At 34.9% G+C, this 19355-nt stretch overlaps 1 protein-coding gene across 11 annotated transcripts in view; it reads left to right on the plus strand.

The window, feature by feature from the left end:
* The window catches only part of AKAP9 (A-kinase anchoring protein 9), a 129287-nt gene that overhangs the window by 37342 nt on the left and 72590 nt on the right, over positions 1–19355 (plus strand). For 7 of the 11 annotated variants that reach the window (XM_080383589.1, XM_080383595.1, XM_080383593.1 and 4 more), the window contains exons 3-7: positions 6730–6774; positions 14262–14315; positions 14715–14885; positions 17374–17529; positions 18539–18736. In XM_080383589.1, coding sequence (XP_080239715.1) covers positions 6730–6774; positions 14262–14315; positions 14715–14885; positions 17374–17529; positions 18539–18736 — 624 coding nt within the window. The remainder of the gene's footprint in view (positions 1–6729; positions 6775–14261; positions 14316–14714; positions 14886–17373; positions 17530–18538; positions 18737–19355) is intronic. The other 4 variants (XM_080383597.1, XM_080383599.1, XM_080383590.1 and 1 more) reach the window with 3 other exon arrangements.

Below are 19355 nucleotides of genomic sequence, written 5' to 3' on the forward strand. Positions count from 1 at the left end.
CAGCTAAAGACAGAGGACTGCTAGGGCAGAGAGCTATTCAGAGGGAATCACTTAAACTGTTGTTTTAAGATTATTATAGTCTACATAAATATGATAACTGTATGAAGAAACTTAAATACATTTTAAGGTACATCATGATTGCATGTTACAGATGGACATTGCTGATGTGCTTACTCTCAGTCGGAATAAGTATCTCTATTACAATTGGAAAAACAGGGTGTAAAGTACAGAATCATAGAATAATTTAGGTGCTCTGAGGTCATCTAGTCCGAACCTGTGCTCAAAGTAGGTCTGATTAGATTGGTTGGTACTAGCAGCCTTTGTTGGCCTTTGAATTCTAACAGTGCAAAACAGATGATTTTAAAAATGGAAAAAATATCTGTGCTGCAGTTGCTACAGATTGTACAGATAGATACATTCTTAAGGTTGGGTATGATTTTTCTGAGGTCTGTCTTATTCCCAGGAGCACTCAACTTATGTTTAAATAAATAAATATAGAGATGCAGAGGGGTTTTTTGCTTGTTGGGTTTTCTTGTTTAGTTGGTTTTTTTTAAATGTAGTTTTAAAGAATAAGCATGGTAACCAGTGTTTATTTGTAATTTGACTCTCCTGAATTACTCATGTCTTAGTGATTTCTAAAACTGTTCACTTCCACTAAAATAACACTGCTCCCAACTGAGAGAGCAATTTGCTTTGTTACATGTTGTTTGTGGCTTGCTTATTCATGACAAATAAGTATATGATACTTTGGAGTTGGAAGGTGATTGCTAAAGTCTCTATCTGTGCATTATGAATGAAAGAGGAAAAATTCTGAAACAGTGAATCTCACAACTTGCTGTTTTTAGTCTTATAAGTGGCATGATTTGGACAGAGAGCCTGTATTACAGTAATTGGTTTAGAACTTGCTTAGCTGAAATGGCAGCCAATGTAATAGACAGTTTCAGACTAATCTCTGCGATGGAGAATTACAGACAGCTTCTTCGAGCTGTTTGCTTTTTTCACCCAACATTAAATCTTTGTAGGCTGCTGTGTCAGGAGAGTAAGACAAGATTACTGGAAGCATCATGAAGGATTGTTTTCTAGCTAAATTTTGTTTCCACTTATTTCATTTTTTACTGGGATTCATATTTAGAATTGTTCCTTCTGTACCACAGAATAGAGCATCTGACTATACTGCTTGTCTTATCTAAAAATCCCACCTGGGCTCTTCTGTGATAGTTTTGTTGATAGAAGTGTATCTCCCTGAAGCTTTTCTAGTATGTTCTTTTAGTCCCTATTGGGAATTATTGCCTGGGAGTTTATTGCCCACCTGAAGTTAGAGGAATTCCTGTTCAGAGAGGGTAAAAGTCTGTTCAGAGAATTCAATGTTATTTTTTGCAGTCATCCCTTTCAGGTTTTTTCTCTCTGTCTTCCTAAGGGTTCCTCCCTTCCCCTGTAATCTCTCATGTTACAGAAACTAATTGGAAGAACTCTGGAAGAACTATCATTGTTTTGTACTGTCCTTATCCATTCCGTTTTACCTTCTGTCTGAACTTACTTGTAATCTCTATAAGGTTTTCCATCCTCTGTCAGAGGAACAGTTAATTTACAAGATTTATTAAGAGAAATGCCAGTTGGTATTTCTTGGTTAAAGTCTCTGCGTCTTAATTTGTTTCATGTTGAATGCTTTTTGTCTTGATCGTACTTCTAGTTCCTTTTGGTTTTTGTCTTTATTCTGTCGCACCCTGTTATCTTTTGGTCTTGACATCTATAGTTTCCTTTTCCATATAGTAGTAAAAATAATCGTAGAAGACACAGCCCAGGAAATAAATTGGATCAATGGAACTCTTGGTTTAGGGATTGCTTATTTTTGTTACTTCCTGCAATTAAAAATGGAAGAAAGCAAAAGCCACTTCCAAGGTAAATAACTGATGAGATCACCTTCTCTGAGAAGTCTTGAAATGATGCATTGGAGCAGACTGCTTTGGAAGGATGTACCAATGCCAGGAAAGCAAAAGAAATTAACTTGTGGCACAGTAAAATTGTCCTTGAGTCACCTGGTAGTAAAAGCTATTATACAAAGCTTCTTAGAAAAGAAAAGTTCAAAGTTCTGCGGTGAAGAATACCTGCTAATTGACTAAGGTTGGATTAGTAACTCGTCTTTTGTTTTTCACAGGACAAATCCATTTGGCGATAGTTTTAGAATAACTTAACTGTTTGCTCAAACAGGTGATAAAGCTCCATGTTCATTGTTTCATTTCTATAACTTATTCCAGTTAGTGCCTGAGATTTGACAGGCAAAGAACTTAGAGTGAGAAGGGAGACACTGTGTAGGATTCTTGGGAAGAACTAAGAAAATGACAGAAATACAATAACATAACCAGTGCGGAGACACAGAGAGGTTGCCTCATTGAGGAAAAGTGTAGGTGGTGAAAGTGGGTAAGGCATTCCTATGATACACACATGAAAGCAAAGAGCAGCCAAAGGCTTTGACTAGAGAAGAGCTATTCTAAGAAGTACAATGTGATGAAGGATTTGGAAGAAAAGGGTGGGTAAATAAAATGTAGGGACAATTAGCCCAGTCACTTCAGACAATGTAGCAACCCTTGAAAAATATTTTTAAATTGGAGAGTAAAGATAAAAAAATGTTTGGAAATAGTCTGTTCAATAGTAAAGTCAGTGCCCCAAGAGAAGATAATAGATTCTCAGCAGCATATGGTTCTGACTGAAATCAGTCATCTTCCCTTTCACCATCTGGCCAAAAGATTGCCAGAATATCTTGCCATTTTACTTTGATGCATGAGACAACCTCTGGTATGCTGCCTTCCTTTCTCTGTGTAAATACTGATCTGTAATAGATTTACTGACATGGAAGTTACCTGCATTGAAGATGGTCTTGCCAGATTTACAGAGTATTTAATTTTAATTTAAACATTTATAAGGCCATATTATCAAAGAATAGAAACCTAATTAAATTATGATGTTTTCTGATACAGGAAATTTATACAGTGAGGAGTGGGGTAACTCACTGCAGGTTATATGCATATTTGGCCATGGTTTATCTCCACTGAGATGTGCTCTATTTAAATCTGATTGTAGTCAGATGGTTTGGGTCATAAATTACCAGGGAATACATTCCTTTGAATTGAATGATTTTTGGATTAAGAACTAAAAAAGGCGTGGCAAGTTAATATATTATAATAGCACATCATATTCAGAATGTTCTGCAAATATTAAAGATCCATAAAGTTCAGAATGACCTAAAGAGAGGGTTTCATGACTGGGATTTTCAGATTACATTCTCTTGGCCTCTCTTCCTAGTCATGGACCTCTTCCTTAGTCTCACTCAGGTTGTGATCATCTATGGATCTCTAGTGACCCATGTGAAACTGGCCAAGCTAAAATAACTTGGTTTTGCTTCTGACACTGGCTATTGTGCATTCAGGAATGAATCCAGAATTTTGGAGTTCCATTTTTGTAACAGTTTACACTGAGGTCATAAAAAAGGTCAAAGAATCTACTTCAGGTAGAATTCTGTTCCATGAATACTCGGTCTTGGTTCTTGCCCTTTAATACTCTCATCCATTGCAGCTGCAGTAGTTTAATACTGGATGTCTGTTCTTGCCAAACATTTTATTGTTACATATGAAAGTTTTCTAAAGAAACAGAAAAATAACTTTTCAGTTCTTGTGGCCAGTTTCATATATGAGTTCTTTTGTGAACGCTGTGATAATGTTGGGCATCCAGTACCAAAGAACACAACTTCTGAGCAATGCTTAACTGCGTACAGAAGCAAGTTACTCTGGAATGAAACTTCTGTGTTCCACAGCCTGATTATTCCCTTTTTTGTATCATCTTGCAGTATTTCCTGTGCAGAATGTATACAGATGAAATTGTGTTAAATTTTCTGAATCCTTAAGTGTTATCACTAAAGGTACTATGTGCAGAGTTGATGGAGATAGTTAAAATACAGAGTAAACATCTGAAAGACTATAGGCAACTATCAACCTCGTTGTCAGTGAAGAAAATAGTAAGTAAAGAATTAAAACATCTTGCCAGAAGAGGAGAACTGTTTGTAGCAAGAGAATGTTCTGGGGCGTGGATGGTAGAATACATGCAAACTAACAGCCTGAAGTCAGTGTAACAGATAGCTATTTCAAATTCCATAAATACAGTGTGGGTATATATGAACTTTTTGAAGCAGTTCCTTTTAAACTGGACCCCTGTGGCTTGGACAGCTGATCCGTATACAACATAATTAATTCTGTTGACCAAAGAACTACTAAAGCATACAGAATGGATGGCTAATGGAAGGTACTGGATTTTGAAATAAGGTTGATCAGGTCTTAGGCACAGCTGTTAGGAGGGCAGGATGAGTGCCTGTAAATTGTTGGCTACTTGTAATGTTATTGAGTCTGGCAGCAAAAAAACAGCATTAAGTCTTACAGTTTAATGTGTGACCTCACAGAATTTAAGTCTTTTAAATTGATTTTTAGCAGGGTTTGGATGAACCCCTTAGCATAAAAATCAGATCCATGTAACTTGAGTTCATTTAGCCATCTTTCTGTACTTACCTTCAATAAATCCCTTAGCAAAAATACTTGATCCTAACAGCCAAAAAAATATCTAGATCCAGGATTGAAGGAGATATTTTAGAATATTTATGCTGCTAACAGGTATTGCACACCTAGACTGATGGAACACTATGGGTTTTGATAATTTTTTAAAAACTATTTTAGAGGTTCTTTTTCTTTAGATTGGTATTTAGAAAAGACCAGCAATATATTAATTTTTAAAGCATCTGGCCAAATTATAATGAAAAAATAGAGAATTATTTTCAGTAATCACCTTTCTGTGAGATCATATTTTCTCACTCTAACCTAATGTGTTCGATCTACAAGTTCTTTGCCTTTTACTGTAATTATGTACTAGGCTTGTGTTTATCCCAGGATCTAAACATTCATTTGTCATCTTATAAACAAGGAGATGTTTATATAATTCAAAAACATTACAAGGAAAAACTATATAAGAAGTCAGACTACTTGTCCTTGTTTTTTGCATGTTGAAGTAGCTGCGTTTCATGCACCATATAAAGAACTTAAAGAATTAAATATGTACATTTATAGGAATACTTCTAATATTTCTTTGTGAAGTCTTCTGAATTGGAACAAACAATGAAAAATTGTAGTGTGATAAAGCCATACATTTGTCATGTATATAAGTATATATGTATATAAGTAACAATGTGGTTTTCCCTGATTTTATTATTCCTTCCAGAGAACTTTGTCCTAGAACAAGGACACAGATGACAAATACAATGTAAAATTTGTGTGTGTATATGCTTATATACACAGTTATACATATAAGTGTATATAATAGGAATACAATATATATTTATATAAAAATTAAATATTGTGAAGTACTAATTGTATATTCCACAGCAGAAACACTTTTGTCACCCTGTGGTTTTAAACCATAGTTTTGATTTCTGTTTTAGCTTGACTTATTTTTAAGGTGGACCACTGTATGAATTTTAGCTTCCACGTTTGTATTTTTAATTAGGTTTGAGTACTCTGTACATAATACCCTCTTTTTAGGTTAATTGCACTGTGGAGCTGCATACTGGATTCAAAATAGGTACAATCGATGATGTTGGGACTATAAAAACTGCAGACGTCCAATAGGTCTGAGTGGCAGATTTTTTTTAAAAAAAATACAAAACAAAATGCAGCTGACAGTTCCAAATTTTACTCATGTCTACTGATATAAAACTGACTATGTTCCTTTGAAAATAAGACTGACAGAATTAAGTGCGAAATGAAAACTGATTTAATGTGAGGCTGGTTAATGTGTTAAATGAATTTTGGAAAAGCCTATTATGTACACTTCATTTTTGCTAAAGTAGTTTTAACTCAAAATTACGCCTTTTGAGTTCAAAAGGGTACGTACTTACTCCACAGTAGGGCACATTTTGTAGATAATTTGATTTTGCATATTTTCCTACTAACATCTTGATTCTCAAGCCTGATATATTGTATATAGGTCATCAAGATACTCTGTATTTAAATCAAGTGTCCTTCATGGCACGTTTATGCTCACTTTGTTAAGACTTTGTTCCTTTAATTGCTCTGATTTATTAGATCACAAGATGTCCTTGATCTTCCTGGTCACTTTTACTTTTCCTTGGTTTCCATGGAAGCTGAAGGAGAATATGAGTGTTTGTTTTAAAACTCTAGTCAACATCAAAAGTCTTGCCTGTATGAAAATGACGTTCGATAGATGATGGTGATGATGTTTTTAAGCCAGCAATGTTGCTAATTGGGTAAAATAGCTCTACCAGAGAAAAGTCCTTTTCTTGGTACTCCTTACTACTTTAAAAAAAATAACACAAGTAATATTTCCAAATATTATTTGGTACCTGTACATTGTATTTTTATTAGAAAACTTTGTCAGATAATTATGATGTTTCCATGATCATAGTATAGCAAAGAAGACTTTGTCAGATAATTACAATGTTTCCATGATCATAGAATAGCAAAGTAACTTTTTTTTTTAAGCTGGGATTTCAAGAAAGTGAAGGTGGCCTTTGAGATATAGATATAGATATATAGATATAGATATATTCTAATCAAATTCATGTATACCTTACTATTTTCAAATACTGTCTGCATTCTCAGAAACGGATGGAAAATGTCTTCTTTAATATTGTTAGAGTGCCATCATTGTAAATATTTTAATATTTTATTTTAGCCGGAAAGTGAAATTTCCACCACAGTAGAAGATTACAGTTCTGAGGTAAGACTGAAGTAATGTTTTTCCTAACTTTTCTTTCAACTTTTCTTTTGCGTGTTTACTGCAATGCTGTGCGTTGTTTTCAAAAAGAGAAGGAAAGAAAGAGCAGACATGATATTAGAGAAAGCTGTTTCATGTTATTACTGGTATCATTCATGTACCATTAAAGCAAGCATTGTGTTGACTACATAATGGGATGGCTACTATAATCAATAATGCAGTAGATATATGAACTGTTGTAACAATGTCATCATTATGGTTGTATTAATGCGTCGTGTTGCCATTGGAGTTGTGGCTGTGCATAAGCTCTACTAAATTTCTGTGGGCAACTATTTAACAAGTTGATTATGTTTTAATGAGTTCCAAAGCAGCTGTTGCTCAGTGACTGGCTTGGCATCAGTCCGCTGATGGGAGGTGGTGACGTGATGCTTTTGCATCCCTTGTTTAGGGGCTTTGTTTTGTTTTCTTTCACTTATTAAGCTGTCTTTATCTCAGCCCGTGAATTTTTCTTGCTTTTAGCCTTCTGATTCCTCTGTCCTGCTGGTAGGTGGAGTGAGTGAGTGACTGGAAGGGGTGCCTAGCTGTGGGCAGGGGTCAGGCCACCACACATTGGCATCTACTGCTCATCTCTGTAACATCGAAGGCTGGTAGCATATACGGAACTTTGGTCATGCCAAATAAAACAGTTTGTATGTTTGTGAGGAGTAAACTACCTCACTCATAACTATGGGTCAAGAACATGCTTGCAAGAAATAGCCATGGAATATCTGATTACAGTAAATATTGTTTCTAGTTTAAAAAAGTAATTTTTTGTGTCTCAATTGCTTTCTGTGGTGACAGTCTGGGTCCTGTTTTGCAGATCTTTGTGCTAAACAGTTCTGCAGAACACACCCCAGAATTTTAAGCTTGGCAACAAGTAAGAGGGGGTGTACTAACCAAATGAGCCTCTGTTGCTGAAGTAACTTTGGTGTAGAATACTTCATTTGTCTCTTGATTTAGCCTTTTAGAAGAGAAGGTGGCTGCATCTTGGAACAAACATTTGTTCCATACTAGTATTACACATGCTTATTGTGAAGCCTAAGGGAATGTACACACGAGACAATGTGTCCCTGACCTGTCACACCGTATGGCAGAAAAGTAAAACCATTACTGCAGTGGGAGTCTAGACATGCCCTGAAAACTGGAACAACTTTTCTTTCCCAGCTCAGCTGCTCTGTCTTCACTTGCTCCTTCTCCCAGCCTATTCCCTTGACTTTTTTCCTGTGCCCTGTTTTTTTGTAAATCCTTCCCTTCTCTGTAATAGCTCCTGTCAGTCTTCCCTTGCCCATCTCCTTTTCCTCTTGCTTGGTTTCTTATCTCAGTCTTACACTTTTTTAGTCTGTTTCCATTCTTTGTTTTCCTTTCTCAGTCATTCTGAAGCCCAGTTTCTTTCCCAGCCTTTCCAGCTTCATCCAAGCATTGTTCTTGCTTCTTCTTTTAATATTTTTTTTCTCCCTTTCCCTTGAAAACCTCTTCTGCTTTATTCCCTCTTCTTATATTGGGGTCCTTCTACTGTTCAGCTCAACTTGTCCTAGGTGAAAGCGGCAGTTTTTCTTTCCAGCCTCCCTCATGAAATCCCAGGTGCGCTTTCTTCCATAGATTTGGTCTCAGCCTTTTAAGTTGAATTCTTTGCCTGTCCCTCTCTTCCCCAGTCTGACTTTTTCTCTCCCACTGTCCTTTCTTCCTCCTGTCCTTGTTGATAAGCACCCTCACTTTCTTCTGGTGTGTTGGGAGGGAGGCACTTGGGAGTACAGGGAAAACATCCCCATCCCCTGACAGTCGTTATTGACTACTTTGAAAATACAGAATACTGAACCATATGGACCCTTGGTATGGTCAGTTGTGATTGTTCTTAGGGTGTGTTTTTTGTGATGCAGATTTTTTTAAAAAGCCAACCCCCCCCCCAAAAAAAAAAAAAAACAACAAAACAAATCCAAACCTTGAGACCAGCACTTTTGGAATTGAAAATTCCAGTCCAGCTGCTGGGGCGTGCTGCAAGTGAAGGAAAGAAAAAACATTTTTATGCAGGGATAGGTGCAAGGGGTTGAAGGAAAAATATAATCAGTTTAAAGATTTTGTATTTTTCATAGATAAAATGTGGTTTATAGGAATTAAAGTAGCAAAGGACAAAAAGGGTCCAAGTTTGCTTTATGTATGGTAAGATGATAGGGTGGTATGTGCACGCAGTTTGCCACTGAGAGTGTAGCAAATGGACTTTTGAACAACTGCCTGTGACCTTACTGCACCTTTTTAGAATATGCATCACCATGGTATGTGATTACTATTAAATGAAATATGCAGTATGTGAAGAATGAACCCATGAAAACAGTTGACAGTGGCATTGATGTTCATGTATTTTTACAAGTGAGAGGTATTACATATGTAACTAAGTAAGACTAAGAAATTTTGATCACTTCTGAGGTGGTAGGAAGCAGTGCTGAAGACTGATTGCAAAAGCTTAAGAAACACATCTTTGCACGAGGAGGTGGAATACAGAAAAGATCTGTCATAGTGCCTCATGATAATTGTGGATATATTCTGATTTTAAGTGTTTTGTTGTTAGTATCATTTGAATTCAGAGCTTTTATTTTAAAATGAATTCCCACATCTAAACACTTGACTTTACCCCGCTTCAGTCTTTAAAGATTTCTGTAGGTGACTACAGAATATATCAGGGAGCAATTTTTCAGCTACTAAAGACAACAGAATTACATCCAGACTGCCTTCTGAATGTGCCTTTTACAAAATGGCAGATTTCCTCATAACTGAAGATTTTTTTCAAAAATGCAATGATGGGTGCATTTCTAGGCACTTCTTATTCTCATTCATGCAAAAAGACTTTTTACCTCCCTCAGAGTTATTTTCTAAGACATAAGCAGGCAACACAAAACTTGTGAATAGTAACATGATGATAGTAACGTGATACTGGATCTGGTGAAGAAGAAACTCAAGTGGTGAGAGTTATTATCTTAATAAGCTCTTTTAAATTCCAGTTCATTACAGTCGGTTGGTATCTGCAGTGAGGAAACAGGGTGTTTAGGAATGTGTGTATTTTAGGAACTGAATTTTCTATATTTTTCATGTCAGCTGTAATGTTATTTTTATTATTAAAAGCTCTAATTAAATTCACGTCCACCCTGTAAATAAAGTGATCTGAGGCCTTTTTGGTTGAAGAAGATGAGAATAAGTTGAATTCCATCTGTAACAACATAATTCTGAAGTTGCATGAAATGTTGCTGTGCTTACGTTTTTCAGATACATGGCCTCCATTTCAGAATACTAAGAAATGACCCATTTGTAGAAACACAGGCTTGTTGATTCATCTTTCCCCTCGTTGGTTAGAACATTGGTATTCTTTTTAGTGGTTTTTGTCAGAAATTATGTTGAAAGCAAGGCTGTCATGCTTCAAAGTAAAATAGGTAATAAATAATTTGTTTTGTTGCAGTTGATAAAATAAGTCAGATGTTTATAATTCTTCAGCCCCTTCTTTTGGGGAATTGGATAAAATTCAGTGATGAGTATTTTGCTTTTTAGGAAATTTACCAGACACACAATGATAAGCCAATACGAAACTTGTAGGAACCAGTGAATGTTTATATAGGAATTCTTGTCTTGAAGGAATTTTATTGTAAATACAGTCTCTTGTTCAGGTTTTTTTTTTTGCCACCTTTCTAAATACATACATTATCAAAGGTAGTAGCCAAACTGGAGACTGATAAATCCATCATGTGGCCAGCTTGCCTTTTGTAACAAATTACTTACTTTGACCAAGGATGACACCTACCTGCATGGTCTTTCATTAAATGATAATGGTGATTAGCTATTTAAGGTTATGGTCTCAACTCGGAACTAAGGGAAGCTAGGCTTTTTCCAACAGCTATATTTGTGGGGTTTTTTATAACTGTAAGGTGAAATTGCCCCCATATATTTTCTGTATGCCTCAATTTTACAGTATGACTGAAAGACTGTTTCACCTGGTTATTTCCCCACCCCCCCCCCTTATTGACTCTCTTCCCAATATTTTTTAATGTTAATGAAATTCTATACCTCAACCTTAACCACTACATGAAGAAATCCTTTATTGTGTGCTATTAATATATTAAGAAGTGTATTAAGCCATGATATTTTAAAAAGCCATTAGTTTTTATTCTTCAGAAGTTATTAACTGTAGTTAGATGATTGTAATTATTTTCATCACAAACTGAGAATGTTTTTTGTTTATGGAGTATTAAAAAAACCCAACAAAACACAAAAATCCCACAAATGAAATTCATTTTCCCAAGTAACCCTAATTGCTATGTTTCATACAGTCAGTTGTGACATAACTAGATAATTGAGGAGAGGCTAAGAACAGTGACAAGCAGTGTTGCTGGTCTGCGTATTAATTTTTGTGAAGGAGTCAGATGTCTAAAAGTTAAAAGAAAAGGGGGGTGGGGGGAATGAAAACATGAGGTAAAATTGTTAATCCATTCAAAGATACTTCTGTATGTTTCTACTATGAAATCAAAGCACTTGATTAATCAGAAGTCTTCTTGCCTGTCTGTAATAAGTTGTATTGAGGGCATTTTTTATATTTGCCAGTGATTGAACAGTATGCTGAGCATGAATTAGCTATTGATAAAGGGAGATCTCTGTAGTACTGGCATTAATGTTATAAGTAGTCGCACATTACATATTATTGCTACTCTTTCTGGGGTACAGTTTCAAGTCTTACAAGGTCTAAGGAACATTAAAAGAGGTACAGTGACTTCGTAAGTGTAATCCTGCCCCCTGGTGGCAGTTGTCATGAATTGCTGCCTTAATTCAGTTGTGGAACTTGGGTTTTCTTTGTGTTCTTCTGGAATATTAATTTGTTTTAAACATATGTATTTACTGATGCAATATAAATAATACCTTTATTTTTAGCCAATAGACTACAAATTTTATTTTACTTTGTATTAGTAAATACTGTTTCTGTGAATTATTTTGAAAATACAAACAAGGAAGAAAAAAATCAGAATGTCCATTGAATGACTTCTATAACCTTCGCTTGTTTCCTGTCTGTTGTTCACCAGAACAGTTGCTCCTGGGCAGCTAATGTGTTGTAAAATCTAATTTTTTCTTACTTTGTTTATGCAATTGTATCTAGAGCTCTGGTTACTCCTTGTTTCCATTACCTTAAAATCCGATGCAGTTTGATTGTTTCTTTACACCTTTGATTGTTTGCTGGGGTATGTAACTAAGCACATCATAAGGATGTTTCAGCATTAAAGGTGAACTGCAAAGCTTTAAAAGAAAAAAAATTCTAAGAATCTACATCAGTAGTATTTATGGGCTTGCAGAAGATCTCTATATGGGTAAACTACTGGGGCCATGACAGAAAACACAAAAGTTCAGTAGGCCTTGTGTAAACAGATGTTAATGCTGAAGCTGACATCTGGATTACAGTCTTCATATATTGCAGATAAGTGAAAAAATAATTTTAAATTAAGATGTTTTGAAGGTAGTAACTCAGCCCCAACTGTCTTGTCTGTTCTGACTTAGAAGGATTCTTGTTGTGCTAGAAGTTGCCAGGCTGCTCTTGAGTCTCCCATGTGCACAGCACCCTGCTGCTGTGGTCTGGCTGCTTTTTCCATGGATTACAGTGCAGTTTGTTGTCTTGTTGTGTTTCAGATTGCACTTTAAGAGAAGGCATAAGGCATTTGAAAGGAGAAGGTACCAGATGAGAAATAGCATGGACTACTGTATTACTGTGGTTCATTTCTGTGATCTCTAAGAGTTAGGCTCCTGTGAAATGAGGCAGGATTTCTGAAGTTCCAGGCAGTTGTTTTGAATGAATATAGCAAAATCCCTTTTATAAGGGAAAGGTCTTTTGTAGAAATTTCAGCTGCTGAGGAGTCTGGAACATTTAATGAGATAAAGCTTTTATGTCTTTCCTAGCAGCACTTGTTATAAAGCAACTAAGAGTCTTTGTTGTACACAGAAATGGTTCACAGGAAGAGAAGCATGTCCACTGTGGTAGATTACAAGAATCCTATACTACATCTTTATCAATTAAGCCTAAATAAAATGGGAGTTAAAAAAAAAGGAAAAGTGTTTCAAAATAGAGTTTCTGTTAAACTACTAGTGTTATTAATCTGAGACATGCCCCAAAATCTGAATAAAGACGTTGGTGCCAGGCGTTGTGTAGATGCTTGTATGTCTGAATGTAGAGCGAACATCTGGCAATACACAAGCGATGTGCAGTGCCTCTGTGAGTTGCCTGGACTGCTGTTTACTGCAATTTTCTTAATTCTTTCTAAAGTAAAGTAATAATCTGCCTGTGTTGTCTTCCTTTTTACTGGAAGTCAGGAATTGAAAGGGCACTGTGTCAGCTCTGCAAATTCTTGTCTAATGCAAGTTTATTCATTCTCTTAATACAAACTTGATGACTATATCGATCCCATTTCTAACTGTGCTTATTGCTTTGCTCAGGCGTAATAGTCCTTTGTAAGTAAACCCTAATCTAGACTATGGCAAAAGTCTGAGCAGTATAGCTTCTTTCTTTCATGGAAACATAGTATTCGGGTCTGAAACACTATGATGCATGCCTTTCGGTCTCAAGTAGCGTTATTTTGTTTCAGGCTCTGATGTAATAGAAAGCTCTGAGGGGGAATACAGCTATTACTGCGTTCTCATTTTAAAACATTGGTCTGCTCCTTTAAAAGCCTGCCTGTCTGTTTTATGGTTACCCAGAAGTACACAACATAATTCTTTTCATTTGGAGGTGGTTTTTTGACCTGTAACTGCCACTTGGGCTTCTGCTTGCCTATTGGAGATTTGTCCTTACTGGTTTGCACAGTGTGTAGAACCAAAATTCTCACAGAAGCTGAAAGGGATTGCAATGTGAGGTGGGTGAAAGAGGATTTTCCCAAAATGTCTTATGTTAAATGCATAATTTTTTGCCTTGTTCTTTCAATTTTAAGAAATTCCTTCAAATTGAGGATAAGAGTCTTATGATACTGCCTTTCATCTACTATTGAGAGATTGGTGACTTTCAGAAAGAGTAAATCTTGGGGGCGTATAAATAACATTTAGAATGCATAACTATGTTTAGTAATATAGAGAAATATTAAACAATTTAAAATGCAATAGTACTGCATACTGCATTTTAATAATTTTAAGTATAAAGCTTTGCATTGACCTTTAAATCTGAATCCCTCTGCTTTCTTTAGATGTTTAAATTCAAAATATGGGGTTTGGTTTTAGACAGTAGTATCCATTTTTGCAGTTTTGGGTGTTTTACCTGTTACATATGCTTACTTTGATGCAATTTACTATATATAAAGCTACTTTGTATTTCAAATGAAATTTTTGTAGCATAAAAATTCCTGTTGGTCTGCAGGAATCCCCACAAAAGATTCAAATGAATGGAAAATAGAAATCAAGGTTTATTTCAAATAATAATGTATTTAGAAATTGTCTTTATACAGGTAAATGGTTGCAGTTTTGTGACAAGAACAGCTATACCTGCAGACTTAATCAGGGTACAGTATTGCAAATTGAATGATAATACTAATGGTAAATACTAAAAACCTCAAAACAATTTGTTCTGAACAAAACCTATGTTGCTGACTAATACTTTATTTTGCATGCTCTGCTCTGCATCTACATTATTTATTATATTTTAATATAGTGTGTCATTAAACTTGAAATTAAAAACAAATTACTACTTCTATTAAGGCTAAGATTATAAAGCAGAACTGGTAGAAACGCTTTATGTTAGTGCTTCTGAGATGTGAATTATACTAACAAAAGAGGTTACCATGGCAATAAGATCTTTGATGCTGTCTTGTATGTTAATGTTCTAAGGTGGCATTTGATATTTTAGTTTACTGTGATAAAGCATAAAAAAATGGCATGTTAAGGAACTTGGATTGATTTAGGAAGAAGAATTTGGAATTGGAGAGATTTGTTCTGAGTATGGAATGCAGCACTCTCACATGCAACTAGAGGTGATGGAGGATGAATTGGCTGGGAAACGACAAGAAATTGAAGAGCTAAACAGAGAGCTAGAAGAAATGAGGGCAGCATATGGTACAGAAGGATTGCAACAGGTATAATTACCTTATGTTGCTTTCTGCTTGCTACTTGGTTACATGCAAAATTGCAGAGCATCACCTGAAAGAGTTCACACTTAATGGCAGCTGTTCACAATGCAGTCAGTGTGTGATACAGAATTACACGTAATTTCTTTCAATCAATACTATGCACTCTGTTTCTTTGAATGGCATTTCCATTGTGTGTCTTGCTTCTCTGTATTTTGTGACTAAAATTCCAGTTGTCTTTGAAGTGACTTCAAATCAGGAATGCAAAGACAATTTTCTTCAAGGAGAGCCCTAATTCTTCTCTAGTTGTGCAAAGACTGCGTTTCTTTAATACCTTTCTGTTGCTCCAAGATAAAAAAAACCTCAGGTTTTACTTTCTAAGAAATAATATAACTAGTTGATCCTTGAACGAAAAAGATATTTGTATGTCAGACTTCACGGTCTGGAATACAAGGCAGCTGTGTCAGAATGTTTCAATAAACATCTTGGGATTACAGGGAAGTATTTTGTACTTTAGAAATGCCATTGGAATTTAAAGTTAGATTGTAAAGTAAAGAATATTCTTCCAGTTCAAGCAAGTGTGGCAATGCACTGGAAGCAGTGCTTTGTCATGCTTCATGTCTTACTTCTCTCTTTTAATTTGGATTAAAGTCACATCATTGTGTTTTTCTATTTGTTGCAAACTACTACAGAAATTGTTCTAATATTCAGTCATTTTCGCAATCATTATTATTGCACAGTTATAATTTTTTCTGCTTTCATTTGTATTTTTTCTGTGAAAATGGATGTTGTATTTTTCCACCATACTAGACTGATCTTGTTGGTTGCCCTGGAGGAGGTGGTTTACCATTCCTTTGTCTGATGGTGAATTTCTGGTGTTGCATTTTAAGTCAAACTCAGCTTCTGATTAGTGTGTCTTTTGTCTGTGTTGCTAAACATAATAGTAATAATTACAGCGTAATAAAGAACATAAACATAATTCTAGCTTCTCACAATTATGACTACTGCTAGATTTTCCTGAAAAAGCTGAAAGTGGAAATATTTGCATTTTTTAAATGATTGTTTACTATTTAAAAATAAATTAAAATATATTAAAGCAAAGCAGGCTGTGGTACAATAATATCTTAATAGTTGCAGCATGTTTTTTTATGATAGTAGTACAGTGCATATTATCTCAGTTGAGAAATGCATATAGTTTGTTTTTCAGAAGAAACAAAAGAATTGTAAAAGGGGAGTGTGGAAGATACCTTGTTGCTTTAGTTCTGCCTGTTGTTTATAGAAAAAGATTAAATTAAAAAAGTTGAAAATTATCATAACAGTGTGTGGATTGGAACAGAGATATTTATTAATTCAATTTCTTTGAACAGATGCAAAAGGAAAGGTATGACATACTTAAGTGTCTGATCTGTTCCTAATTTTCTCTATTATAACAAACATCTAGTATTTCTACTAGGTCTGTGCTTTTAAAGTAGGAGTTCACTCTTGTGAAAAGAACTTTACAGGAATTTCCTCAAATTCTTTGCATAGTTTGGCTTGTTTAAGGGACTTCTGTTTTTTTGTATCCCACTGAATAATGTCCCTATCCTCTAAATCAGTAAGATTTATCTGGAAGCATTACAATTTTAACTTTGAGACTCAGCGTATAACCTGGAGAAGCTTCTTTTGGGGAACAGTTTGGGAACAAACCATCAGTCATCCTCTATAACTGTTTTAAGAAATTTGCAATATGTAGAGATGAAGATTCCGCTAGTCTTTAAATAAGTTCAAATAGACATTTAACCAAGTAACACATGTATTTATGTAATTGCACGTAAAATAGTTGGAATTAGTATTGTGGAATTCCTGTCGGCCTGATTGTAATCCTACAAAAAGTTAAACAGTTGCAAAGGATTTTTTTCTGTACTTTTGTCATTTCTTCATCATTACAAATTACAAAAGATTCATCTGTTAGGTACACTGTGTAAGTTTTGCAGCTTGAGCTGATTTTCTCATGTAGTTATGAATAATTTCTCAGGGTTCACAATGTAGAGTACTGCATGGTATCTATTACATACTTTTAGTATGATGAATGCAATTTATTGCATTTTCAGTGAAAGGTGATATAACTTGCATTTATTGTGGGAAAAGTGTGTGGACATGAGTAGTTGTACAAAATTGCTGAAACACTATTAGGTAGATACTCTGGCTTCCTTTATGATGGTTTGTTTATGTGGCCACACTTTTTAGTTTAAAAGCAAGTTAAATACATAGCAATTAACCTTCTTAAAGGTTCAGCTTTTGTTCTTTGATAAAGAGAAGTCATATATTGTTAGGTGAGGGGGGAAATTCTGTTTCTGAAATTTTTATAAATAGGGTTTGTGAAAACATAAATGCTCCAGTAGGTCTGTGAGACATCTTTTAAATTGAGAGGTTAGGGATGACTTATTTCTAATTAACTAGAATAAGCTAGTATATTTTTTTTAAGGTACACTAATAGTTTAAATTTTATATTTTGTAGCTGCAAGAATTTGAAGCTGCTATCAAAAAAAGAGATGACATTATCACTCAGCTCACTACTAACCTACAGCAGGCACGGAAAGAAAAGGATGAAACTATGAGGGAGTTCTTAGAGCTTACTGAACAAAGTCAAAAACTGCAAATTCAGTTTCAGCATGTAAGTTACAGTGCTACCAATATTTATCGGTTTTTGAAAATTGGTGTCACTTTGGATGGTCCATAAAAGGCTACTTCCTTCAGAAACACAGAATTTTTGTGCATTTTTGAAGAATTGCTCTCATAGTGTAGATCAGCAGTCACTTTAGGGTCCTACAGTTGTCATTAAAGTACCTGGTTTATTGTACTAATTCACTATAGAATAGTAAAAATTAGGCTGTTTTCTTTCATAGTATATGGTAGTAGCTTCTAATAAATACTGGGTAATGACAGTTATTTTAGGGGAAAACACTTGTGTAATTAGCTCCCAGAGCTTTGGGCAGAAATCCAGCCTGTTCCCTTTGAAATCAAAACAGCCAGTCATCAACTTTGGTGGGCCCCACCACTTCATGCTCTAGTCCTTCCTGTATTTTTGGGTAAAACCTGCCTCTTGTTGTGTTATTAGAAGTTAATTTAAATAACAAAGTTAAGTTTCAGAGAAGCATTTGTTCTAAAAGCACTAGTGACTGAGGTGCTCTGTTAGCCTGTGTGACCACAGTTTACAGTGTTGCAGTTGATATTGTAGTATTTTGTGCTGTTTAAGCACCTTATAAAGCTCTTTTGAGCTTCAAGTGGATTATATTCTGAAGCCTGAGTTTTTTATTATTAAAAATCTGGTTATGGGGACAGTAATTGCAACTAGTTCATTTTACTACTTAGAAATGTTTCTGAGACACTGCTGTCCTGTGCTAGCTCACCATGAAATGATTTAATATTGAATATCTTTTATTGGTTAGCCATCCCAAACGAATAAGGCTATATCAGTACCTCCTAAAAGACCTTCTAAAATTTTGCAATAGTCTTCAGGCCTGTGACGTGGAAGAAGAAAATAAAGATCACTCTTTTTAAATAATTTTATTACTGTATTAAAAAATACATACAAATAATAATAAAAACATGGTTTATATGTAGTACAAGCTGTTTCTGAAGAACTTGATGTATTTTAAGTTTTACTTTTTTTAACATTCAAGTTGCAGGCAAGTGAAGCACTAAGGAACACCAGCCATAGTTGCACAGCTGCTGATTTATTGCAAGCCAAGCAACAGATAATTTCACATCAGCAACAGCTAGAAGAACAAGAATGTCTGTTGAAGAATTACCAAAAAAAGAATGACGAGTTTGAAGTGCAGATTACATACCTTCAAGACAAAATCACAGCGTATGAAATGGTATGTTCCTTACTAGAAAGATCACTTTTCCTAATCTGTTTGTTCCTTCCAGGATTTTATAGTTGCTTTGAAATATAAGGGCCAAATCACAGATTGTGAGCGTACTGTATATAATGCATACAAAGATTCTTCTAATTTAATTTTAATTCTAATCTAATTTTAAATTTTAAGACTGCTTCTGTTAACTAACACGTAATACATGCATAGTTTAAACCTGAAATTTTTAAGTCAGTAATATGTATTATGTTCTAAAAAAATGAAGAAATATTTACAACAAATTATGAAACTATACTGTATATTAGAATGTCTTGATTAAATTAGATCATTTTGTTAGGAAAAAAAATTAAAATAACCTGGTTGAACAGTCTTTTCTGTATAAGGAAAGAACCAGTTCTTTTCTTCGTGTAATTTTTTTTATTATCCTTCCTAGAAAACATCTTAAAAGGTCCTAAAAAAATAAAATATCATTAACAGTGACAAGAGACAAAGCTTGTACCAATTTTATTTTTTTTTATAAAGTGTCAGAGCACAACTGGGGAAAATGGAAGTAACTGGTGTTTTTTGATTTTGTTTGGTTGTTTTCCTTTGTTTGCGGGGGCAGGGTTTGTCACTTATTCCA

Source organism: Falco punctatus (genome assembly GCF_963210335.1).
Source record: "Falco punctatus genome assembly, chromosome: 4".
Classification (NCBI taxonomy): Eukaryota; Metazoa; Chordata; class Aves; order Falconiformes; family Falconidae; genus Falco; species Falco punctatus.